Here is a 26,462-nt window from a genome sequence, read left to right on the forward strand (position 1 = left end):
AATTAATGCACAAAAAAAAAAAATCAACAAAATTCAACACACATTCATGATAAAAATGTTGAGTACACTTCGACCAGAGAGGAATTTTTTCAACCTCATAAACAACATCTGTGAGGACTTAACATCATGCTTAATGGTGAAAGATTGAATGCTTTCCCTCTAAGATGGGAGACAAAGCAAGGTAGCCTGCTCTCACCAATCTTATTTAACATAGTACTGAATATCCTTGCCACTAAAATAAGGTAAGGAAATAAAGGTTAAAAAAATAAAAAAACAGGAAAGGAAGAAATACAACTGTCTTTTTTGCAGAAGGTATGGCTGTCTACACAGGAAACTCTAAGTAATCTACTAAAAAAGCTCCCAGAACTAATAATTGAGTTTTATAAGGTCACAGGGTATGCAATCAACTCAAAAACCAATTGCATTTCTAAATACTGACAATAAACAAATGCAAATAAAAATCAAAAGTGGAATACAATTTTTATTGCTTCAAAAAAAGGAAACACTTAGGTATAAATCCTAACAAAACCTGATGGAAAGAATCTGTATGATGAAAACTATAAAATACTGTTGGACGAAATCAAAGAAAATCTAAGTGCTTGGCAAAATCTACCACATTCATGGACTGGAAGACTGAGTGCAGTAAAGATGTCAATGCTCGCTCAACTGATCTATAGGTTAAACACAATTCCTACCAAAAATCTGAGAAAGTTTATTTGTAGACATAGACAAGCTTATTCTAAAACTAATATGGAAAGAAGAAAGCCCTAGAGTAACCAAAATAGTTTTGAAAAAGAAAAACAAAGTGCGAAGAATCACTTTTCCCAATGTGAAGGCTTACTATATAGCTGCAGGAATCAAGACAGTATGACAGACTGGCAGAGCAACAGACTCAGAGACCAATGGAGCAGAATAGAGAACCCAGAAATAGATCCACACAAATACGCCCAATTAATATCTGACAAAGGTGCAAAAGCAATTCAGTGGAGGAGGGATAGTCTTTTCAGCAGATGGTGTTGGAGCAACCAGAAATCCATTGGCAAAAAAAAAAAAATAAAGCCCAACCTAAACTTCACATCTTGTACAAAAATTAAACTCAAAATGTAACATAGCCTTAAATCTAAAATGTAAAACTAAAACACTTCTAGAAAAAACATAGGAGAAAATCTGTAGGACCCAGGACTAGGCAAAGGGTTCTTAAACTTGTCACCAAAAACATAACACATAAGAGGAAAAACGGATAGATTGGACTTCATCAAAATAGAAAACGAGGGCTTCCCTGGTGGCGCAGTGGTTAAGAATCGGCCTGCCAATGCAGGGGACACGGGTTCAAGCCCTGGTCCGGGAAGATCCCACGTGCCGTGAAGCAACTAGGCCTGTGCACCACAACTACTGAGCCTGCGCTCTAGAGCCCGCGAGCCACAACTACTGAGCCCATGCGCCTAGAGCCCGTGCTCCACAACAAGAGAAGCCACAGCAATGAGAAGCCCACGCACCGCAACGAAGAGTAGCCCCCGCTCGACGCAACTAGAGAAAGACTATGCACAGCAACGAAGACCCAGAGCAGCCAAAAATAAATAAATAAATAATTTTTTTAAAAAAATAGAAAGACAAAAAGACCCATTACAGACTGGGAGACAATGTTCTTGAATCACATACCTGACAAACTCTGTGCATCTAGGATATATGAAGAACTCTAAAAACTCAACATTAAAAAAAAAATCTGATTACATAATAGGCAGAGAAGTGCCCAGACATTTCACCAAAGAAGATATAGGGATGGGAAATAAATGCCAGAAGTATTCAACATCAACAGCCATTAGAGAAATGAAAATTAAAACTGCAGTAATATCTCACATCTATCAGAATGGCTAAAATGAAAAACAGTGATGACGCTGACAGGGATGCAGAGAAACTGGGTCATTCATACATTTTTGGTAAGAATGTACATGGGTAAAAATCACCCTGGAAAATACTTGGAAGTTCTTTCAAAACTAAAAATGGACTTACCATATGACCCAGTAATTGCACTACTGGACATATATCCCGGAGAAACAGAGACTTATTTCTATGCAAGAACTTATACATGAATGTTCACAGCAGATGTATTCATAACAGCTCAACTGGAAACAACTTATATCTCCTTCAAAGGCTAAAGGGTTTAACAAACTGTGGTATATCCATACCATGGAATGGTATTCAGCAACAACAAAGAATAAACTATGGATACATGCGATAACTTGAATGAACCTCAAGGAAATGATGCTGGATGAAAAAGGCCAGTCTCAGAAAGGAGATGCATGATTCCATGTGCACCACAATCAAGAAGTAATGAGGGCTTCCCTGGTGGCGCAGTGGTTGAGAGTCCGCCTGCCGATGCAGGGTACACGGGTTCGTGCCCCAGTCCGGGAAGATCCCACATGCCACAGAGCGGCTGGGCCCGTGAACCATGGCCGCTGAGCCTGCGCGTCCGGAGCCTGTGCTCCGCAATGGGAGAGGCCACAACAGTGAGAGGCCCGCATACCACACACACACACACAAAAAAGTAATGAAATGGAAAAGGAGAACAGATCAGTGGTTGCCAGGGATTAGGGACGGCAGGGGTGGGGGTCAGAGGTGGGGAGTAAAATGAGAGGGTCTTGTAGTGCCATACACTTGGGTATCTTGATTGCAGTAGTCGTTATGCAAGGCTGCACGTGTGATACAACTGCACAGAGTGACACACACACAAATACACACACACGAGGTCTTATATTGCTGGTGAAATGTGAACACGTTCTACGGTTTGCACCAACACCACTTTCTTGGTTTTGATATGATACTAGGGTTGTGTAAGATGTTAACATTGTGGGGGACACAGATGGGGGAAGGGTACAGGGGACTTTGTACACTTCTTTGCCACCTCCTGTGAATCTACAATTACTTCAAAATAAAGTTTTAAAAGTATACCCCCTGGGCTTCCCTGGTGGCAAAGTGGTTGAGAGTCCACCTGCCGATGCAGGGGACATGGGTTAGTGCCCCAGCCCGGGAAGATCCACATGCTGCGGAGTGGCTCGGCCTGTGAGCCATGGCCACTGAGACTGCGCGTCCGGAGCCTGTGCTCCGCAACGGGAGAGGCCACAACAGTGAGAGGCCCGCGTACCACACACACAAAAAAAAGAAACCCCAGTCTTGGTAGTAGATATGGAAAGAATTCCTCCTGCAGATCCTCATGAAAGGAGCACTCTCACTTGAATGTGGCTCTGCAGTCCAGGGCACTGAAGAACAGCCCTCCCCGCTGCTCTGTCCTTAGAAGTTCTTCAGTGGAAAGTGTGTTTACATGGTTGCATAAGATGCAATGACCAAAGTCTTACAGAACATGATCATTTTTATTAGCACATTCCAACACCAGGGGTGCACTGTCCGATAGGGAATGATCACGGTTAAGGTCAGAAACCTCTACAAAGGGAGGTGCTTTTTTATAGATGAGCAGAAGCCTGAAACATTTAAGTTTCCATTGGTATGGCCTCTCATTGTACTTGCTCTGCTTTTATGGTACCTCTGCTGTAATTGTTTTTCTTGGAATTTCCATTCCTCCCATGCAGATGCTTTGATAGGTGGTCATACCCCCAGCTAGGCAGGAAATACCCTCCCCACCCAACAGAGAGACAAAGAAACAAGATGGAGGCTCCAGGAGAGGGTGCCCTGCTTCACCAGGACCAGAGCTCCCTTAGGGATTTGGGCCAAAGGCTTAGCTAACAAAGGAGTGGTCCTTCGTCTCATGTTTGCCTTCTGTTTATATGGGCAGGATTTAGGTGGCAGGATGCTGAGTTCTCACCAAATACCATCTTTCTACCTCAAACCACATTTTATAGTAGTGGCTCTCTCAGGGGTTTGCTTGTTTGCTCAGATCTATATGGAAAAGGCAGAAAGTCCATGTCCAGTGACCTTTTCGGATTTACACAGGACCCCATCTGCTGAACACATTTGTAGAATTTTTAACCAACTAGTAATGAGGTTCAAAGCTACCCATTCCATATAGACTGACCGACTATGATTATTTTTTTCAGGTCTCAGAACAATAAGTATTTGGCTTCCGCCTTTCAAAGGCTCTTCTTTCTAACAACTATCTCCATAGCCAAGGTATTGCTCACCAGTCCAAAAATGAACTCCCATTCCCTGGAAATCTGTAAAGTGCAAGCATTTGGATTAAGACGATGATCCTGCCAGACTTACGTGGAACTGGTCTGAGGTTGTTCAAATGCTTCTTTTGGGATTTTAAGGCCAGGGTTTCTCTTCTTGCCTGTTGGGAAAGATGGAAGAATAAAGTTAAGGTCTGAATCACAGCATGAGAGCCGGGACAGAGACTGCAGCAGAAAAAAGGACGGAACTGGGAACGCAGGTCTCATTTCCGCATTCAGAACCCCACTTCCTACCAGGACGGCTGTGAATGACAAGCACCAGTCACCAGGCTGAGCAGAGCTTCCCAAGTGCAGACTGAGGTCACGGATGAGGTTTTTCACCAGTGCAGGGTGCAATGTCAGTATAAGGCTGCCAATCCTCTTTACCCAGGAAGACTTGCCCTTTTCTCCCTGCTGGGAGTTGGGCATTCCAACTTCTTCTTTATTTTCTTGTACACAACAATGGTAATGGTAGACGGTGTTCGTTATAGGGTTTTTTCCTTTATAATGTCAGTCAGATGTACTCACACTTCTCTTAGTGTACCACAGTTTTCTAAATTGGTCTTTGATTAGCTGACAGAGTGAACCACCGAGGTAGAATAGAACATACTTCCCCACTGTTCTCCCCTTCCTGTTCTCAACCACCTGCCGTAAGTTAAAACACCTAAGCGAAGGGTAGAGTAATACTTATTTACTTTTTCCCTGTTCCAAAAAAGGCTTATGATAACAGATGGGCCCATGCAAGGAGGCTGTCGCTTCTCTGGGGGCAAGATGGGAACATAATCAGTGTGTTCATCATCCCCGGGCTGAAACCACAAGGGAGCTTGGCTCAAATACTTTTGTTGATGAGTTTAAAAGAACAGACTGAAAAAGGACGGCTCAAGAAGCGATCAGAGAATCCAGTCTTGTAAAGGCTCGGGATTTTCCTCATCTAAGGACATCCTGTATCTCTTCATGCTTGGCAGGAAACTCCAAAGCAGAGCTGGATACAACACCCGTGGGTTTACATTCTTTCTCATCTCTTCTCTGCGTTGCAGGGAGCATTACAGAGCTGGCACAAACCCTGCTTAGGGCTCTGAATAGAGATCTGAAGCTGCATAGAAACTGCAGAAGTCACATTCTGTAGCCTCTTGCAGGAAAATGACATCCAAAGACTTCAGTGACTGCTCACCACCAGAGCCAGCACTGACCCAGTCAGAATCAGAATCCAGGTCTCCAAACACTCAGGTGGGAACTCTTTCCTCTATGCCACAATGGATGAAGTTTAGAGGTGACCAGAGAGAACGGGAGAGGCCACAGCAGTGAGAGGCCCGCGTACCACAAAAAAAGAACAAAAAACAAAAACAGATTACATCCAGTTCCTTCACTCTCCAAGAGACCTTCAGGGTCACTTTTCATCTGACTCTTGATATCCTCAACTATAAAATGGTGTAGTAACATCAATACCTACCTTATCAGACTGATGTGAGAACCATGGGATAACACATATGAAAGAGCAATGAAATAATAATAATTATAATAATTATAATCATTTTTAAAAAACAAGCTGCACAGTCTCATAAAAGAAAATGAGTCATTTAAGAAACTCAGGAACAGGGACTTCCCAAGTGGTCCAGTGGGTAAAGCTCCGTGCTCCCAATGCAGGGGGCCCAGGTTCGATCCCTGGTCAGGGAACTAGATCCCGCATGCATGTCACAACCAAGAGTCCTCATGCCGCAACAAAGATCCCGTGTGCCGCAACTAAGACCCGGCACAGCCAAAATAAATAAATAAATATTTAGAAACTCAGGAACAGAATTGGTATATTATCATAGTCCAGTGTAATGTATAATTGCGATCTTTCTATGCCTTCAAAATCCAGAAATCTAGATCAATTCTGCCAAGTTGCATAAAGCCAGGAAGCAACATGCTTGGCAGTAATCAACACAGAGAAAGCCTTTCAGACCCACCTTCACTGAGTGAAGTTAAGTCAGAGAAAAACAAATATTGTATATTAATGCATATATGTGGAATCTAGAAAAATGGTACCGATGAACCAGGTTGCAGGGCAGAAATAGAGATGCAGAGAACAAACATATGGACACCAAGGGGGGAAAGTGGTGGGCAGGTGGGATGAATTGGGAGATAGGGATTGACATGGATACACTGATGTGTATAAAACAGATAACTAATAAGAACCTGCTGTATAAAAAAATAAAATAAAATTCAAAAAGAAAAAGAACCACCTTCATTTTAACAGGTCTTCTCAGTTCTCTCCTCATTTGGACTTACCTATGCATTTTACAAAAATTCAAAACTCACCATTTACCTTCCTATTCCTGGAGCTCAGATGGCCATTGAGCACATGTCACAGAGTTAGTTATTGACAATACACAGAGCTGTACTATGCTGGATCTGATTGTGAGAAGCCAAATAGATAAATGGCCTAATTCCAACAATTCCCATCCATGGGCCTCAGGCAATACATAGGGAAGGCTATTTTAAATGAGATACTCTAAGGAAGAATGAACAAGTTTGACTTGTCTCAACATCATGCAGATTCAAACACAGGTGACAGAGAATTCAGGTAATCCCAACAAATACAACCCTGTAGTTCTCCCAGATAAAACGAAACAAAATGAAACTAAAATATATTTTTCCTGCAAAAAAGCCTCCCCAGATGCCATTTAAGCAAGCCGAAAGCAAACGTTACTCTTAAGTTCCTACATCTCTCTTCTTCATTTCTAACTCAGCTCTTACAAGATGGATGTCAAGAGAAATACCTATTTATGGAGGAAAACACCTTTGAAAAACTTTAACATAGCAGTGAATTATTACACCATAGGAATTAATTATTCGTAGTTCATTAATAGCAATCAACTATTAAGCTATAACTCAACAAATCATCAAAACATCTATACAAAGAAATAGCAAAAGAGAGAAAACTTTTGGCACAGAGACTAAAGAAAGAAATGACCCAAACAACAATAAAGTCTTCTAGGTGTGGGAAAAGAAGACCCCTGGTTCTCCTCTGACAAAAAAAAAACAAGAAAAAGAGTTCCAGCAGACACAAAACCTAGTTGAATCAACATTAGAAAACACCCTGCCTTCATTTTTCAACAGTAAATAAAATAAAACAAAAATCACAAAGGCACGCACCAACATTCCATAATTCACTTACTTGACCATCACTGGAAGAACAGCCCCGTAAAAGACCAGCAGAGATGCCTCTAATAAGGGTTTCAGGGCTGCTGGGAGAGCGAGCAGAAGAAAACCCCAGAGAAGGCGTCTTTACTCAGCTCGGAAGACCGCACTTCAGCCGAGCAAAACGGAGCTGCACAGACTCCACCCCTCCTGCAGTGCCGATCACCCCAAACCTCTGCAAGTTTATTGTTCCCAGGGAAACTCCCACTTCAGGAAGGGAGAGTCGAAGTGGGTCCATTTGAACACCAAGGTGTGACATTAATCATTAACCAGACTTGGAGGAATAAATCTATAAAGTAATTGTGGATAGCACAGTGTTCTCCAGCTTTTCTATAAATGCCTCTTTCATTTCTTAAAGGAAAACAATATGTGATCAGTTTCCAGCTGTGTTTATTTCAAAGCAATCTGTTCCCCTTGGCAAGGCTGCCAACACCTGACTGTTAACATTTAACACTGTGTTAAAAAAAAATTAAGGAGAGGCAGCAAAATGAATAATAAAACTAAGTGGCCAACTATGATAAGTGGCCTTTTTGCTTGACATTCAAAAGCAAAAATGAAAAATACGTCAGAAAATAGGCTCTATGTTATGTCACATGCTAGTAACAAGCCTTCTCAGAAAGAGAGAATTCTGTATACGTCTGCAGATCTCAACCAGCTGTGCCCTCTTACTGGCACAATCTGCAAAGGGTAAAAACCTCCTTGGCCTGATGGAGCATATGTGGTACCATATTACATCAGCCTGTGTCACACCCATGCCTGTTTTCTCCAAAAATATTGTAGTCCCACTACACACATGTATTTGCAAAATTCATCTTAAACCAAAGCTTTTCCCCAATGGCACTGGGGAAAAAAAGAAAAAAAACCTTGCCAGTAGTTAGAAAACATTTACCAAGCCACAGAAATGTTCACCAGCTCTGACCGTACTGAAAATGATGGGGTACACAAGACCTCTTGCTCAGCACCGCTCAGAGAAGCTAAGCACAAAGGGCTTCTCTCATGTGCCTTATTACATAAAACAGAAGATCGCGCTCCAGCGCCAACCCAAACAGCAAGAGAAACCAGAGGGGTGGAATCCGGAGGCTCTCCCGACACCTAAATGTTTGTCAGCCTGGCCAAGGGTCCGGGGACATGATTATGAGGGTTTACGATTATTGACACAGCTTTACAAAAGGATGGCTTTGCTCCCGGCACCAAATTTATTTTAAAAATCTGTTTCCCAATGTGAATGGGATTTCCAGCCAAGTAACTGGCAACCTGAAGGCCCTGGCTGCCCTTGCCTTCATACTTGCATCTAGGCTTCAGTTCCACGGGTAGCTGGCACTAAAAGTGGCGGAGAAGTGTCATTAAATGTTATTAAGTCACAATGATCAGATGCAAGGCAGCTCACAGAGCAGGGCAGAGTGAAGGGAGAACAGAGAGATTGCTGGCTTAACAACAGCGACACGGAAGTGGACACAGAAAATTCCCCCAAACCACTGGATCTCACCCACCACTGAGACTCCAACCAGGATGCCAGATTTCTTTGGAATTACATAAAATTTAGAGAAGGAAAGCTGCAAAGCTCATTTTAAAACGTGCAGTCATTTTTATTTCAAGGAGGCAGATGAATCTCCTGAAACCACAGCGTTACCTCCGTGTCCCTGGGCTTAGGGGCTCCAGCCCTCCTGTGGACAGGAGCTCAACCTTCTAAATTCAGCCCATTTATCACACGCCCCACGGAACCTTCCCAGACCTTCCCAGACACTACTTAAGGAGCACAGTCCACACCCACAGGCCGGCATCTCGAACACAATACGAACTCAATGCAACTTCACTCAACTCCCACTATTTTAATTTAAAATGTCCACTCTACCTAAGATAGATCTCCACGACCGTCTTCTATTTATATTCTTCATACCTTGTCTCACAATCTCGAATCACTTCTGCATTTATGTGTTCGTTTTTGAATCTGTTTATTACTTATTTATTATCTGTCTCACCCAGAAATGTTCAGCTACGGCAGCAGTTTTGCCCAGGGCTTGTACACCGTCAGTATTTGTTGACTGAACATTTGTTGTTCTTTTCTCAGCTGTTTTGAACTTTGGTACTGAGGTCTTCAAAAAAATTTTAAATAGTGTAGTCTGTAAAAATATTGAATCACTATGTTGTACCTCTGAAGCTAATATAATATTGTATATCAACCATAATTTAAAAAAAAAAAAACACAGAATGGAGTAGAAAGAGTTCAACCCTGAGCATATACGTGAGAGCTCGTTTGAAGCCCCTGCTGTGCCACTTAACACGGGGACCCTGAGGATGCTTCTGAAACTCAGTTTCCACAGCGACAAGCTGGAGACGGAGACTCTGGCTGCTGAGAGATGTAGTTGGCATAACCTTCGGGAAGGAGTCCAGCACACAGCAGGTACCCACTGGCTAGCAGATTCTTGTCTCCCTTCCACGGTCGTGCTTACATTTTTAAAATAGGAACGAAACAGAATGTCCCCTCTGTGGGCAGGTTATTTCTTCAAATGCCATCTCTGTTCTTCCCCTCCTGTGTTATTTATGTGAAAATGACATTTTCAAACATCTCATCAATCGTGAACCATATTCTCTTGGTTCCCACTGACTCTGGGAATTGTTTAAGCTCTATAGGATCAGGATCTCTGAGAGCAAACCCTCAGAATCCATATTTTTTATAAAGGACTTCAATTTTTTTAGAGCAGATTTAGGTTCACAGCAAAACTGAAGGGAAGGTACAGAGACTTCGCACATACCTTACTGTTCCCACACATGCAGAGCCTTTCCCGTTATCGGCACCCCCCAGAGTGGTGCATGTGTTACAAATGATGAACCTATATTGACACATCATCACCCACTCACTCTTGGTGTTGTACATCCTAGGGGTTTGGACAAATGTATGCTATGCATCTATCATTATAGTGTCATACGAAGTAGTGTCACTGTCCTAAAAATCCTGTGCTCCCCCATTCATCCCTCCTTCCCCCCAACCCCTGGCAACCACTGATCTGTTTACTGTATCCATAGTTTTGCCTTTTCCAGAATGTTATATAGTTAGAATCATACTGTGTGTGTGTGTGTGTGTATGTGTGTATAGCCTTTTCTGATTGGCTTATTTTACTTAGTAATATGCATTTAAGATTCTTGCATGTCTTTTCATGACTTAATAGTTCATTTCTCTATAGCACTGAATAATATTCCATTGTCTGGATATACCACAGTTCATTAATCCATTCACCTACTGAAGTGCATCTTGGTTGCTTCCAAGTTTTGGCAATTATGAATAACGCTGCTTATAAACATCTGTGCGCAGGTTTTTGTACGAACGTTAGGAGTGTCACTGCTGTATTGAAAGAGCTAGAGAATAAGAGAAACCAATTCCTGTAACATCAGAGAGCATGTGTGATGTGCAATACAAGTATCACACCACGAATGCACAGGAGGTTCAAAGAGGGAGCAAGAAACTCAGGCAAGGGAAATGAAAAAAAAAAGTCTCACAGAGGAAGTAGTATTTTACGTGGTCCTTTGATAAATGGTAGGATTTGAGGGTACATGATGGCTCATTATACTATTGTCTTCTTTTTATATATAGTTAATGTTTCCATAATAAAACATGAAAAGGCAAGAGTAGGATTCCAAGGAGGAGGAGGAGGAGCTCACAGTGGTGGCGAGAAGGACATTGTGGCGTCTTCAAAGACTGTGAGTTGTCTGCCTGGGACAAAGTGCAGGATGGTGGCAGAGGGAAGGATAGGTTGGAGCCAAAGACTGAAAGATTGTAACTAACAATTTTTAATTTTCAGATTTAGGAAAAGAAATCATCTATTTTTTAGTAGAGGAGTATCATGCCATGTTATTTGTGTTTTAAAAACAAATAATGTAACAAGATTAATCTATCTGCAGGATGTTTTGAAACTGTGGTACACATGCACACACACAGCACCTGCCTACACACTCACAAATCCACATACACACACCTTGGTGGTTTAAGCTTTTGGGTCTTTGCTCATATTGTCCCTGAAGTGTTATCATCTTTCTCCCCTGGTCAGTTGCAACACACTCAGCTCAAGTGTGTTCTCCTCCAGGAAACCTTCCATAAAAAACATGCAATAAATGTCCCTTATCTGTGTGGCCACAGGACTCTACACATTATCTTCCATGTCTTCCTTCTTACACTGATTGATTGAACCCACCTGCTCACCCATCTCTTCCACTAGAAGGCGAGCTCTTCAGAGCCAGACCCCATGCCTTACCCATGTGCAGAGTAAGCACTAGACCCAAAAAATGAGAGGCAGAGACCACAGCAACTTGGCTAATAAATTGAAGTTGCTTAAACTTCACAGAGGCAAAATCTATAGGCTCTGGTAATTTCCTGGATAAGAAGTATAGAAGACCAGAAGCTAAGCTGTAGTAGTAACAGTGGTAGCAATCTGGCTTTTCCCCACCTAGATAAAATTAAGTAAAAAAGGAAAGTCAGGCCAGTTGGGGTGGGAGGTGGGAGAAGGCAGATAATGAGCTCCAGTCCTTAGATGTGCTAGGGATAAGCTGAAGGAACACCTGGCAGATTTCAAGCAGGCACATGGAGCTTCAGAGAGGGATGGGGTGGGGGGGAATATGAAAATCTGTGAGTGACAGAGAAGTAGAAAGTTGAATGAGACAGGCAGGGAAACAAGAAGAGAAAGAGAACGGAAAGGAGCCTATGCAAGAACATTTTGAGAGAATGAGATGTAAATGAAGAATCAGCGAAGGACACCAAGAATCTCTGGAGGTGTCCAAGGAGAAAAACAAGCGAGTGCAGAGCAGCACCATCCACTATTCAGAAAAGGTGCTATTTTCAAAGGATGAGAGCACTCAGAGAGTTTTCTTACAGCTTCCCGGGACTCAAGTTCTTTTTTCAGACCCAGTCGAGCTGAAGTATATGCTTAGTCACGTTAACCATTCGGTGCTGACTTTGTGCTCTTGAAAGAACCTAAAAGCAAATCACAGCCAAGGCCCTCCCTGTTGTGGTCTGGGGCCCAGTGAAAGCAGGGGGCCTGCGTGGGCGGGGAATGCCCACCGTCTGTACTCATCTCCTTCCTCGTTTACATGCCGCTTCATTCATGAGTCTTATCAAAAGGAAACGCAGTCACAGGGTGTTAAAAAATACCGCTTTACAATAAAAATACTGCAGCAGTGGCAAAGAAATTGAGGGCTGTGTCTCATCTTTTCAAAATGCATGCTCCATTCTGGTTAGGTTTAAACATTGCACTTATATTTTAGAGAGAAATATTGAAATGTCTCCAAGTGGAATAATATGATTCTAGGATATGCTTCAAAGTAATATGGGAGTCGGGTGGGGTGGAGATAGAGGTGAAATAAGCTAGTAATTGTCAAAGCTGAGTGATGGACACACGGTGCTCATTATATGTCTGTCTTTGAGTATGTTTGAACATTTCCAAAATGTAATGATTTTCTTGAATAGCTACTGAATCACAGAAGATTCTCTTTTAATAGTTAAAAAAGAGGGATAGTAAGAAGACTGCATTTTTCTCTTGGGAGAAGTGGATTCTTTTTTCCCTTTGGTCTAAGATCACAATATTTTAAAAAGTTTTATTGGAGTACAGTTGATTTACAATGTTGTGTTAGTTTCAGGTGTGCAGCAAAGTGAATCAGTTATACATAGACATAGATCCACTCTTTTTTTTTTTTTTTAGATTATTTTCCCATATGGGCCATTACAGAGTATCGAATAGAGTTTAAGATCACAATTTTAATAGCACTGTGATCACCTCCCTTTAGCCAAGGAAAACTACAGGGTCATAATTTTGATTCAGCCAGCTGCTTGAAGACTAAGAAATGCAGAGAAATACAGAGGAAAGTTATTGATCTATATGTCTTCTAAGAGTGCTACCAGTACAGTCCATTCTGCTTCTCCCCCAGATTTACCTAATTTCTTTCAGTGAGCTGCATTCTACTATGATGTCATTGACCCATGTTGAGGTCACCTTAAAAAGGAGACTCTGGGGCTTCCCTGGTGGCACAGTGGTTGGGAGTTTGCCTGCCAATGCAGGGGACACGGGTTCGAGCCCTGGTCTGGGAAGATCCCACATGCTGCAGAGCAGCTAGGCCCGTGAGCTACAACTACTGAGCCTGTGCATCTGGAGCCTGTGCTCCGCAACAAGAGAGGCCACGATAGTGAGAAGCCCAAGCACTGCGATGAAGAGTGGCCCCCGCCTGCCGCAACTAGAGAAAGCCCTCGCACAGAAACGAAGACCCAACACAGCCAAAAATAAATAAATAAATAATTTTTTTTAAAAAGAGGGGGGACTCTGAAATTCATCTCTGTAAGGTTGTCTTTGATTACCTTATATAATGTCTTCCTTTTCAAAAAATTTTATTTTTTATTGGTCTACAGTTGATTTACAATGTTGTGTTAGTTTCAGGGCTTACAGCAAAGTGATTCAGTTACACATATACATATAGCTGTTTCTTTTCAAATTCTCTTCCCATTTAGGTTATTAAAGAATATTGAATAGAGTTCCCTGTGCTCTACAGTAGGTCCTTGTTGGTTATCTATTTTATATACAGCAGTGTGTACATGTCAATCCCAATCTCCCAATTTATCCCTCCCCCCCCCCACCTTTCCCCCTTTGAATAACCATAATGTCTTCTTTATAAAGACTCTTGGGGTAAAAATATGTGTTATCAATAACAAGAAGAGTTGGTTTCTCCTGTATAATCTCTGCCTATGGATGATGTGAATGTTCCTCTAATGTGTTTCCTTCCTTGGGTTGATGGCTAAAAAACTTAAGGCCAAATCTGGACTCATATTCATACTCATTTCTTTTTTTTTTTTTCCGGTACGCAGGCCTCTCACTGTTGTGGCCTCTCCCGTTGTGGAGCACAGGCTCCAGACGCGCAGGCTCAGCGGCCATGGCTCACGGGCCTAGCCGCTCTGCGGCATGTGGGATCTTCCCAGAATGGGGCACGAACCCGTGTCCCCTGCATCACCAGGCGGACTCTCAACCACTGCGCCACCAGGGAAGCCCTCATACTCATTTCTGACTCAGTGTTTTTTGTGGCTCTGTTTCTGTCTTACCCACCCTTTTAATAACATTTTATTGTGGAACATTTTATATATATGGGAAAGTAAACAAAACAGTTATAATCAACCTCTGTGTACCTATTCCCCAGCTTCAAAAAATACCGACTTAGACCAATTTTGGTTCATCTACACCCCACCCACGTTCCCAGACATCAAATCATTCCATCCATAACTATTTTATCAAATATCTCTAAAAGAAATTGACTATTAAAAAATAACCATCATACCATTATCGCACGGAAACAAATAAGTAATTTCTTAATATCTACTCAGTGTTCAAAATTCTAATTGTCTTGTGAAGAGGGGTTGGGAGAGGGGTAAGATAGGAGAAGGGGATGAAATGTACAAACCATAGGTATAAAATAAATAAGATACAAGAATGTAATTAATATATAGGACAGGGAATCTAACCAATATTTTGTAATAACTTCAAATGGAATATAATCTATAAAAATATCAAATCACTATGTATACACTTGAAACTAATAGAACATTGTAAATCAACTATACTCCAATAAATAAATAATTCTAATTGCCTCCTTATAAATAATTAAGATAAATAATTATCTTGTTTATAAATATTCTAAATACTCTTAAATTACGCTGTGTTTGAATCAGGATCAAAATTAGGTCGTTGCTATATAAAAAGCAAAGGGGACTTTCCTGGCAGTCCCGTGGTTAAAACTTCACCTTCCAGCGCAGGGGGTGCTGGTTTGATCCCTGGTTGGGGAGCTAAGATCCCACATGCCTTGCAGCCAAAAAACCAAAACATAAAACAGAAGCAGTATTGTAACAAATTCAATAAACACTTAAAACAAAATGGTCCACATCAATTAAAAAAAAAAAAGCAAACAAACAAAAAAAAATTAAATGAGCAAACCAAACCAAACCAAACATGTAGATACAGAGAACAGAGCAGTGGTTACCAGAAAGGAAGTAGAGAGTAAAATGGGTAAAGGGGGATCCACCCTATGCTGATGGATGGAAACTAAATTTTGGTGGTGAGCAGACTGCAGTGCACACAGAAGTCAAAATACAATGTTTTAAGATTAGGTGATAGAATTTCTTAGGTCCCTGTCAATCTATAAGCTCTCCCTCCATTTCTTGTTGTCCACCCCTCCCTACCTAATGCGATTATTTTGCTGAAGAAATCTGGTCATTTGCCCTATACAGTTCCCCACTAATTCTGAGTGCACGCCTTGTGGGCTTGTGTGCCCCTTTGTTAGCTAGAGTGCGATCAGACGGAAACTCGACTGCTCTGTTTGGCACAGCGGCATAACAGGTGGCCTCACCTGCTTTTAACTAAATTGCTGAATTCTTTGCATCCTAGTAAATGCTCCTAAACTCTTAATGGAAAAAGGAAGAAATCAATCAATAAATGAATAACCTTTCAACAACACTGGGTAGTCAACAAACTTTTTAATCTTTGTCAATTTGATAAGTAAACAAAAGTACCTCATTGTTTTTAATCACTCTTTAAAAATGTGTAATGAAGTTGAATATTTTTAACATGTCTACTGACATCTATAGTTATGTTTCTATGAACTGCCTGTTCAAGCCATTTGCTCATTTTTATGTTAGGTTATTATTGTTGTTTTATTTGTAAGAGAAGACATTGCCCCTTCTGTAGTTTGAATCACAAAACACACACATATGTGAGTGTGTCTACCCACTTGGGTTGGGTTTTCCCCCCTTTTTGATTGTACAGAATTAAAAATTTTTACATTACTTCATGGCCTCTGCACTTTTACAAGGCAGGAACATTCTTTCCTTCTCCCCAAATAGCTCGATAGTTGTCCCAATACCACCTATTAATCTGTCCATTTTTTTCCTCCATTAATTTTACACATCTTTATAATATTTATACCTCTTATATAAGTTCATTGGCTGCTATGTCTAAAAGCTATTAAATATTCATGGCATTGAAAGGCAACTTCACTCAATCCTGACTTTAAGAGAACTCTTTCTAGCTTTTCACCTTAAAAAAATTATGCTGGTTTTAAGAAACTGTCATTTGCAGAAACATGGATGGACCTAGAGACTCTCTTACAGAGTGAAGTAAGTCAGAAAGAGAAAAACAAATAACATATATTAACGCATGTATGTGGAATCTAGAAAAATGGTATGGATGATCTTACTTGCAAAGCAGAAATAGAGACACAGATGTAGAGAACAAACACGGATACCAAGGGGGAAAGGGGGGGTGGGTAGGGTAGGATGAATTGGGAGATTGGGATTGACATATCCACTACTATGTATAAAATAGATTAACTAATGAGATCCTACCCTATAGCACAGGGAACTCAACTCGGTGCTCTGTGGTGACCTACATGGGAAGGAAATCCAAAAAAGAGGGGATATGTGTATCCATATGGCTGATTCACTTTGCTGTATGGCAGAAACTGACACAGGAGTGTAAAGCTATGCTCCAATAAGAAAAATAATTTATGCTGGTTTTAGATTCAGTTTGACAGAAGAAGTATAGAGCCATCCATATTTACTGAGTGAAAAGTCTTATCAAGGCTCTCAAAGACTTGCCCATACTGTCATCCTTAGAACTTGTGAGTGTTAGCATGCTCAGGTTTCAGCAGATGTGATTAAAGGAAGGGTTCTGGGATGAAGAGATTATCGTGGATTATCCAGTTGGGCCCTAAATGCCATCACAAAGCTTCCTGATAGTAGAGAGGCTGAGAGACAGGAGACACGCAGAGGAGCAGGAGCAGAGGGAGGCAGAGGCCGGTGATTCAGCCACAGCCTGAAGAACGCCACGAGGGCCGGCAGCTCCTGGAAGCTGGATTCTGTATCCCAGAGCCTCTGGAGGGAGCCTGACCTGCTGACACCTTGATTCTGGATTTCTGGCCTCCAGAAATGTGAAAGAATAAATGTATGCTGTTTTAAGCCACCAAGTTTGTGGTTCCTTGTTACAGCAGTTACAAGAAACTGGTACACTACGGGCAGACCTCGGAGATATTGTGGGTTCCGGTCCAGCCCAGGGCAATAAAGCAAATATCACAAAAAAGCAAGGCACACGAATTCTTTGGTTTCCCAGTGCATGGTAATGTTATGTTGACAATATAGAGTAGTCTATTAAGCGTGCAACAGCATTATGTCTAAAAAACAACGTTCATACCTTAATTTAAAATACTTTATTGCTAGAAAATGCCAACCATCAGTGAGCAAATGCTGTCGGAAAAATGGCGCCTATAGACTTGCTCGATGCAGGGTTGCAACAAACCTTCAATTTGTAAAACATGCAATATCTGCGAAGCACGATAAAGCGAAACCCAATAAAACAAGGTATGCCTGTATTAGAAATGGATGCTGAATTTTACCAAATTCCCTTTCAACATTTATTGAAATAATCCAGTGTCCTTCCTATTATACCCAAGCTGCCACGCTCTCTAACAAATGGATTTCTTACTTTTTCCCTTTCTGTTTTCTTTCTTTCACCAACTCATTTTCACTCTCTTTATTTCCTCCTCAGCAGCTTCTGCCACTAAGCCTTCCTGAGGATCCTGTGTTCCTGCATTGCCTGTGGTGGTAGAAACTTAGAGCCTGCTAATCCCTGGATTCAAGAAACATCTAGAAAGTCTTAACTTGACAATACAAGGGGGCAAAACAAAGTTAAGAAATGAAATGCAAACAAGAAGGAATAGGGCTTCCCTGGTAGCGCAGTGGTTAGGAGTCCACCTGCCAATGCAGGGGACACGGGTTCGTGCCCCGGTCCGGGAAGATCCCACATGCTGCAGAGCGGCTGGGCCCATGGGCCATGGCTGCTGGGCCTGCGCGTCCGGAGCCTGTGCCCCACAACGGGAGAGGCCACAACAGTGAGAGGCCCACGTACCGCAAAAAAAAAAAAAAAAAAAAGAAGGAATAGGTATTAGTAAATGGTCCTTGGTAGATGCCTTTCTCTGCAACAAAGGAGATGGTGCTGGCTTCCTTTCATTTCTCTCTAGCTTGGTGCCAAGGAAGAAATGCACCCTTTCCCCAGGCCTGTGGCACATTCTGAAATTCTTCATGTCCCCTGTCAACAAGAAACGAGAAGGTAAAGAAACCAGGGCCAAAGCAATCTCAGAAAATATGGCAAGATTCCTCACCTTGACACTCCAACCCTGCAGCCTGAAAAAACTCAGGATCATCCTTTTCCCCATGGCTGTTTCTGCAGTATCTCTCACTTTTTTCTCCCCAGGGAGGCTGGACGTTTTTGAGAGTCATGTTTTACAAACCACAGCCTGGCAGAAAACCAGTGGCCTCTGCCTTTTGTTCTGCCACATACTTTGCTGGCTTCGTGCATCCCCCACTGGTGACACTTCTGATTAGAGGTTCAGGATGGTTGATAAAAAAACAAAGACTAAGAAATAGCTTCAAGAAAACCACAAAACTTAAATGTGAGGTTTTCTGAAAAGAGAAAGCAAACAACATTTTTTATGCATGTCTACTCATATTTCGTTACTATTTCAGGTCCTCATGGAACCCTTAAGGGAAAATTCCACAGTCCTATAGAAGGACTTAGGTCTTATCTCACTGTAATTAACAAATATTGCTTCAGGCAGTGCCATAACTCTGGGTGTCAAAGAAGTGGAGTTCTCTAGTCTTGGTCATATGTCTAGAAATTGTTCCAGGCACTCACCTTGAAACTTGTAAATCAGTTCATCTCTAAGACTAATTGCAAAATAAAGTACAGTTGACCCTTGAATAACACAGGTTTGGACTGCACCGATTCACTTATATGTGGATTTTTTTTCAATATCTGTATTTTCATTTTATAGCTCTTTAAATGAACTAAGTGTGGGGGAAAGTTTGTGCTCAATCAGAGCTCACAATATGTGGAACCAAAAGAACTAGGGTTTGAGTTCTGATTCTACCCAAACTGTTTGAGCTTCCTGCCACTGGGTAAGTCACTGATCAATTCATTTGTTTTTCAGGCAGAGATAGAAGTCTGAAGATTTTTGACTGTGTGTGGGGTGGGGGCAGGGGGTGTCAGTGCCCAATCCCTTCGTTGTTCAAGTGTCAACTGTACATAAATTCCCTGTTGCATCCATAGAATGATCCACCTACCTATGTGATCAGAAATGGGAGTGAAAGGTATAAATTTAAATATGCATCATGATGCCTTACACACAGTTACCTATACAGTTTCCCCAAACTGGTTTTAATGGCTAACCAAAAATTCAAAGAGATAATTTATAATGATCCCTGGATATACTAACTTTATAAGATTTTCTTTAGAAGAATAATTACAATCCTGCAGCCTGTGGAACAAAAACCACCTTCACAGAAAGATAGACAAGATGAAAAGGCAGAGAGCTATGTACCAGATGAAGGAACAAGATAAAACCTCAGAGAAACAACTAAATGAAATGGAGATAGGCAATCTTCCAGAAAAAGAATTCAGAATAATGCTAGTGATGATGATCCAGGACCTTGGAGAAAGAATGGAGGCAAAGATCGAGAAGATGCAAGAAATGTTTAACAAAGATCTAGAAGAATTAAAGAACAAACAAACAGAGATGAACAGTACCATAACTGAAATGAAAACTACACTAGAAGGAATCAATAGCAGAATAACTGAGGCAGAAGAACAGGTAAGTGACCTGGAAGACAGAATGGTGGAATTCACTGCTGCAGAACAGAATAAAGAAAGAAGAATGAAAAGAAATGAAGACAGCCTAAGAGACCTCTGGGACAACATTGAATGCAACAACATTTGCATTATAGGGGTCCCAGAAGGAGAAGAGAGAGAGAGAAAGGACCCGAGAAAATATTTGAAGAGATTATAGTTGAAAACTTTCCTAACATGGGAAAGGAAATAGCCACCCAAGTCCAGGAAGCACAGAGAGTCCCATACAGGATAAACCCAAGGAGAAACATGCCGAGACACATAGTAATCAAATTGGAAAAAATCAAAGACAAAGATTATTGAAAGCAGCAAGGGAAAAATGACAAATAACATACAAGGGAACTCCCATAAGGTTAACAGCTGATTTCTCAGCAGAAAACCTACACCAGAAGAGAGTGGCATGATATACTTAAAGTGATGAAAAGGAAGAACCTACAACCAAGATTACTCTACCCCGCAAGGATCTCATTCAGATTTGATGGAGAAATCAAAAGCTTTACAGACGAGCAAAAGCTAAGAGAATTCAGCACCACCAAGCCAGCTCTACAACAAATGCTAAAGGAACTTCTTTAAGTGGGAAACACAAGAGAAGAAAAGGACCTACAAAAACAAACCCAAAACAATTAAGAAAATGGTAATAGGAACATGCATATCAATAATTACCTTAAACGTGAATGAATTAAATGCTCCAACCAAAAGACATAGGCTTGCTGAATGGATACAAAAACAACACCCATACATATGCTGTATACAAGAGACCCACTTCAGACCTAGGGACACATACAGACTGAAAGTGAGGGGATGGAAAAAGATATTCCATGCAAATGGAAATCAAAAGAAAGCTGGAGTAGCAATACTCATATCAGAAGAAACAGACTTTAAAATAAAGAATGTTACAAGAGACAAGGAAGGACACTACGTAATGATCAAGGGACCAATCCAAGAAGAAAATATAACAATTATAAATATATGTGCATCCAACTTAGGAGCACCTGAATACATAAGGCAGCTGCTAACAGCTCTAAGACAGGAAATCGACAGTAACACAGTAATAGTGGGGGACTTTAACACCTCACTTACACCAGTGGACAGATCATCCAAACAGAAAATTAATAAGGAAACACAAGCTTTAAATGACACAGTAGACCAGGTAGGTTTGATTGATATTTATAGGACACTCCATCCAAAAACAGCAGATTACACTTCTCAAGTGTGCACAGAACATTCTCCAGGATAGATCACATATTGGGTCACAAATCAAGCCTCAGTAAATTTAAGAAAATTGAAATCATATCAAGCATCTTTTCTGACCACAACGCTATGAGATTCGAAATCAATTACAGGGGAAAAAACATAAAAAACACAGATACATGGAGGCTAAGCAATACATTACTAAATAACCAAGAGACCACTGAAGAAATCAGAGGAAATCCAAAAATACCTAGAGACAAATGACAATGAAAACACGACGATCCAAAACCTATGGGATGCAGCAAAAGCTATACTAAGAGGGAAGTTTATAGCTATATAAGCCTACCTCAAGAAATAAGAAAAATCTCAAACAATCTAACGTTACACCTAAAGGAACTAGAGAAAGAAGAAGAAACAAAACCCAAAGTTAGCAGAAGGAAAGAAATCATAAAGATCAGAGCAGAAATAAATGAAATAGAAACAAAGAAAACAGTAGCAAAGATCAGTAAAACAAAAAGCTGGTTCTTTGAGAAAATAAATAAAATTGATAAACCTTTAGCCAGACTCATTAAGAAAAAGAGGGAGAGGACTCAAATCAATAAAATTAGAAATGAAAAAGGAGAAGTTACAATGGACATGGCAGAAATACAAAGCATCCTAAGAGACTACTACAGCAACTCTATGCCAATAAAATGGACAACCTGGAAGAAATGGACAAATTCTTAGAAAGGTATAACCTTCCAAGACTGAACCAGGAAGAAATAGAAAATATGAACAGAGCAATCACAAGTAATGAAATTGAAACTGTGATTTAAAATCTTCCAGCAAACAAAAGTCCAGGACCAGATGGCTTCACAGGTGAATTCTATCAAACATTCAGAGAAGAGCTAACACCCATCCTTCTCAAACTTTTCCAAAAAATTGCAGAGGAAGGAAAACTCCCAAACTCATTCTATGAGGCCACCATCACCCTGATAACAAAACCAGACAAAGATATGACAGAAAAAGAAAATTACAGACCAATATTACTGATGAATATAGATGCAAAAATCCTCAACAAAATACTAGCAAACAGAATCCAACAACACATTAAAAGGACCATACACCATGATCAAGTGGGATTTATCCCAAGGATGCAAGGATTCTTCAATATATGCAAATCAATCAATGTGATACACCATATTAACAAATTGAGGAATAAAAACCATATGATCATCTCAGTAGGTGCAGAAAAAGCTTTTGACAAAATTCAACACCGATTTATGATAAAAACTCTCCAGAGAGTGGGCATAGAGGGAACCTACTTCAACATAATAAAGGCTATATATGACAAACCCACAGCAAACATCATTCTCAATGGTGAAAAACTGAAAGCATTTCCTCTAAGATCAGGAACAAGACAAGCATGTCCACTCTCACCACTATTATTCAACATAGTTTTGGAAGTCCTAGCCATGGCAATCAGGGAAGAAAAAGAAATAATAGGAATACAAACTGGAAAAGAAGTAAAACTGTCACTGTTTGCAGATTACATGACACTATACATAGAGAATCCTAAAGATGCTACCAGAAAACTACTAGAGCTAATCAATGAATTTGGTAAAGTTGCAGGATACAAAATTAATGCACAGAAATCTCTTGCATTCCTATACACTAATGATGAAAAATCTGAAAGAGAAATTAAGGAAACACTCCCATTTACCACTGAAACAAAAAGAATAAAATACCTAGGAATAAACCTCCCTAGGGAGATAAAAGACCTGTATGCAGAAAACTATAAGACACCGATGAAAGAAATTAAAGATGATACCAACAGATGGAGAGATATACCATGTTCGTGGATTGGAAGAATCAATATTGTGAAAATGACTATACTACCCAAAGCAATCTACAGATTCAATGCAATCCCTATCAAATTACCAATGGCACTTTTTTACAGAACTACAACAAAAAATCTTAAAATTTGTATGGACACACAAAAGACCCTGAATAGCCAAAGCAGTCTTGAGAGAAAAAAGTGGAGCTGGAGGAATCAGACTCCCTGACTTCAGACTACACTACAAAGCTACAGTAATCAAGACAATATGGTACTGGTACAAAAACAGAAATATAGATCAATGGAACAGGATAGAAAGCCCAGAGATACACCCATGCACCTATGGTCAACTAATCTATGACAAAGGAGGCAAGAATATACAATGGAGAAAAGACAGCCTCTTCAATAAGTGGTGCTGGGAAAACCAGACAGCTACATGTAAAAGAATGAAATTAGAACACTCTCTAACACCATACACAAAAGTAAACTAAAAATGGATTAAGGACCTAAATGTAAGACCAGACACTATAAAACGCTTAGAGGGAGCTTCCCTGGTGGCACAGTGATTGAGAGTCCGCCTGCCAATGCAGGGGACATGGGTTTGTGCCCCGGTCCGGGAGGATCCCACATGCCGCGGAGCGGCTGGGCCCGTGAGCCATGGCCGCTGAGCCTGCGCATCCGGAGCCTGTGCTCTACAGCGGGAGAGGCCACAACAGTGAGAGGCCCATGTAGCGCAAAAAAAAACTCTTAGAGGAAAACATAGGCAGAACACTCTCTGACATCAATCAAGGATATTGACAGCAAGATCCTTTTTGACCCACCTCCTAGAGAAATGGAAATAAAAACAAAAATAAACAAATGGGACCTAATGAAACTTAAAAGCTTTTGCACAGCAAAGGAAACCGTAAAAAAGACGAAAAGACAACCCTCAAAATGGGAGAAAATATTTGCAAATGAAGCAACTGACAAAGGGTTAATCTCCAAAATATACAAGCAGCTCATGCAGCTCAATATCAAAAAACAAAGAACCTAATCCAAAAATGGGCAGAAGACCTAAATAAACATTTCTCCAAAGAAGATATACAGATTACCCACAAACATGAAAGGATGCTCAACATCACTGTTCATTAGAGAAATGCAAATCAAAACTACAATGAGGTATCACCTCACAGAATGGCCATCATCAAAAAATCCACAAACAATAAATGCTGGAGAGGGTGTGGAGAAAAGGGAACCCTCTTGCACTGTTGGTGGGAATGTAAATTGATACAGCCACTATGGAGAACAGTATGTAGGTTCCTTAAAAAACTAAAAATAGAACTACCATAGGACCCATCATTCCCACTACTGGGCATATACACTGAGAAAGCCAGAATTCAAAAAGAGACAGGTACCTCAGTGTTCACTGCAGGACTATTTACAATAGCCAGGACATGGAAGCAACCCAAGTGTCCATAGACAGATGAATGGATAAGGAAGATGTGGCACATATATACAATGGAATATTAGCCATAAAAAGAAACGAAATTGAGTTATTTGTAGTGAGGCGGATGGACCTAGAGACTGTCACAGAGTGAAGTAAGTCAGAAAGAGAAAAACAAATACCATATGTTAACACATATATATGGAATAATAATAATAAAAAGAAGAACCTAGGGGCAGGACAGGAATAAAGAGATAGACGTAGAGAATGAATGGACTTGAGGACATGGGGAGAGGGAAGGGTAAGCTGGGACAAAGAGAGTAGCATTGACATATATACGCTACCAAATGTAATACAGATAGCTAGTGGGAAGCAGCCACTTAGCACAGCGAGATGAGCTCGGTGCTTTGTGACCGCCTAGAGGGGTGGGATAGGGAGGGTGGGAGGGAGATGCAAGAGGGAGTAGATATATGGGGACATATGTATATGTATAGCTGATTCACTTTGTTTTAAAGCAGAAACTAACACACCATTGTAAAGCAATTATACTCCAATAAAGATGTTAAAAAAAATAAAAATTAAAAAAGGGAAAAAATATCTGAGAGGCAGAGGGAAAAGTCCTGGATTAAATCTCCTATACAGATTTTCTACTTCTGTGTGGAGACTTCTCTAGACAAGAAATGCAAGCTATAAAGCTGTTTACCAGGAACTATCGTGACATGACCTAGGTCTATCGGGAGATCCAGACTCAACTGAAAAGCCATATTGCCATAAACTTTGCCCAAGATAATTTAACCTTTCTGGACTTTAGTTCCCCTGATGCTAAAATGGAAAACATTCCATCTGTAAACTAGGTAATTTTCTCATTAAATGGCACTCTGGTATTTGACAGGAGCAGTATTCCAGCTTTATTGATAACATCATAAAGTTTCCTACTATGCGAGAGCTCGGTGGTGTATTTATAAACTAACACCCCTTGAAAAGCCTATTCCCTATTCGCATAAATTACATTTAGCAGGAGGGTATCAGTCAAGTGACCCTTTCAAAGTTGTGACTGTGGCTACTATTTGCAAAACGCTGTGTCTCAGTGATACTTGTGCTGTGTGTGATGATATTCCTCTCAATAACAAGGAAGGGGCTCTTAGTCCACTAGTGAATTCCTTGATCACCTCATCCTGACAGTAATCTCACCTCATGCTTCTTACTTCCTCCTGGCAGATTCACCAGTCTCAGGCTAAACTAAACACTCAAGGCCACTGAGCCTCGTAAATCTAGCTACATGCCAGAAACCTTAACATTCAAAATAAAATAAATGCACAAAACCAAATACATCTCCACAACCATCTTGGGGCACTTTCTGCGTAGGAAGAACTCCTGTCTCTTACAAAGGATAGTATTTTCTCTCCCGGAAGCCACTCTGTTCTCCAATGCCTAAAAAATAAACAAACAAACTAGGGCTTATACCAAATAACACTCTCCCTGCATCTGTCCATGTAACCAGAACACGAGTCCACATGTGGTCATTGGGCTTCGAGCACAATGCCTGGGAAAACCATTTAGAGAATTCTCTCTCCTCCTTGCTGCAGTGTCATTCTACGTTCCCACCCAGAATTGTTCTAGGTGTGATATATTCTAGACTTAATTTTAGCACAGGGCTGGTAGCTTTGAAACCTCAGGCTCTTCATCAAAAGTACACATCAATGAAAATAGGAAAAGACACAGACTTTCCCAAAAAAAGGTTACCATGGGGGGAAAAAAAGAGAACATAGGATATTAAGGAAGAAATCAGGATCTAAGGGAAGTTTTGGTGTTGGGGTTTTTTGTACTTTTGTTACTGCTTTCTAAAAAATGATGGGAAATTTGACCAAGAATCCAGCCAAGGAAAGAAGCCAGTGGGAGACAGAGACCAGAGAAACACACAGCACCGATGGGGCAAAATCCCAGGGGATGTGGTGGGATCCATAGCCCAGAGGAGAGAGGTTAGACTCAGA

At 40.8% G+C, this 26,462-nt stretch overlaps 1 protein-coding gene across 1 annotated transcript in view; it reads right to left on the bottom strand.

The window, feature by feature from the left end:
• The window catches only part of MAP2K6 (mitogen-activated protein kinase kinase 6), a 115,663-nt gene that overhangs the window by 30,355 nt on the left and 58,846 nt on the right, over positions 1-26,462 (bottom strand). The window contains exon 2 of the mRNA XM_060081330.1: positions 4,216-4,282. Coding sequence (XP_059937313.1) covers positions 4,216-4,282 — 67 coding nt within the window. The remainder of the gene's footprint in view (positions 1-4,215; positions 4,283-26,462) is intronic.

This window comes from Mesoplodon densirostris, chromosome 18 (assembly GCF_025265405.1).
Source record: "Mesoplodon densirostris isolate mMesDen1 chromosome 18, mMesDen1 primary haplotype, whole genome shotgun sequence".
NCBI classification, from domain to species: domain Eukaryota; kingdom Metazoa; phylum Chordata; class Mammalia; order Artiodactyla; family Ziphiidae; genus Mesoplodon; species Mesoplodon densirostris.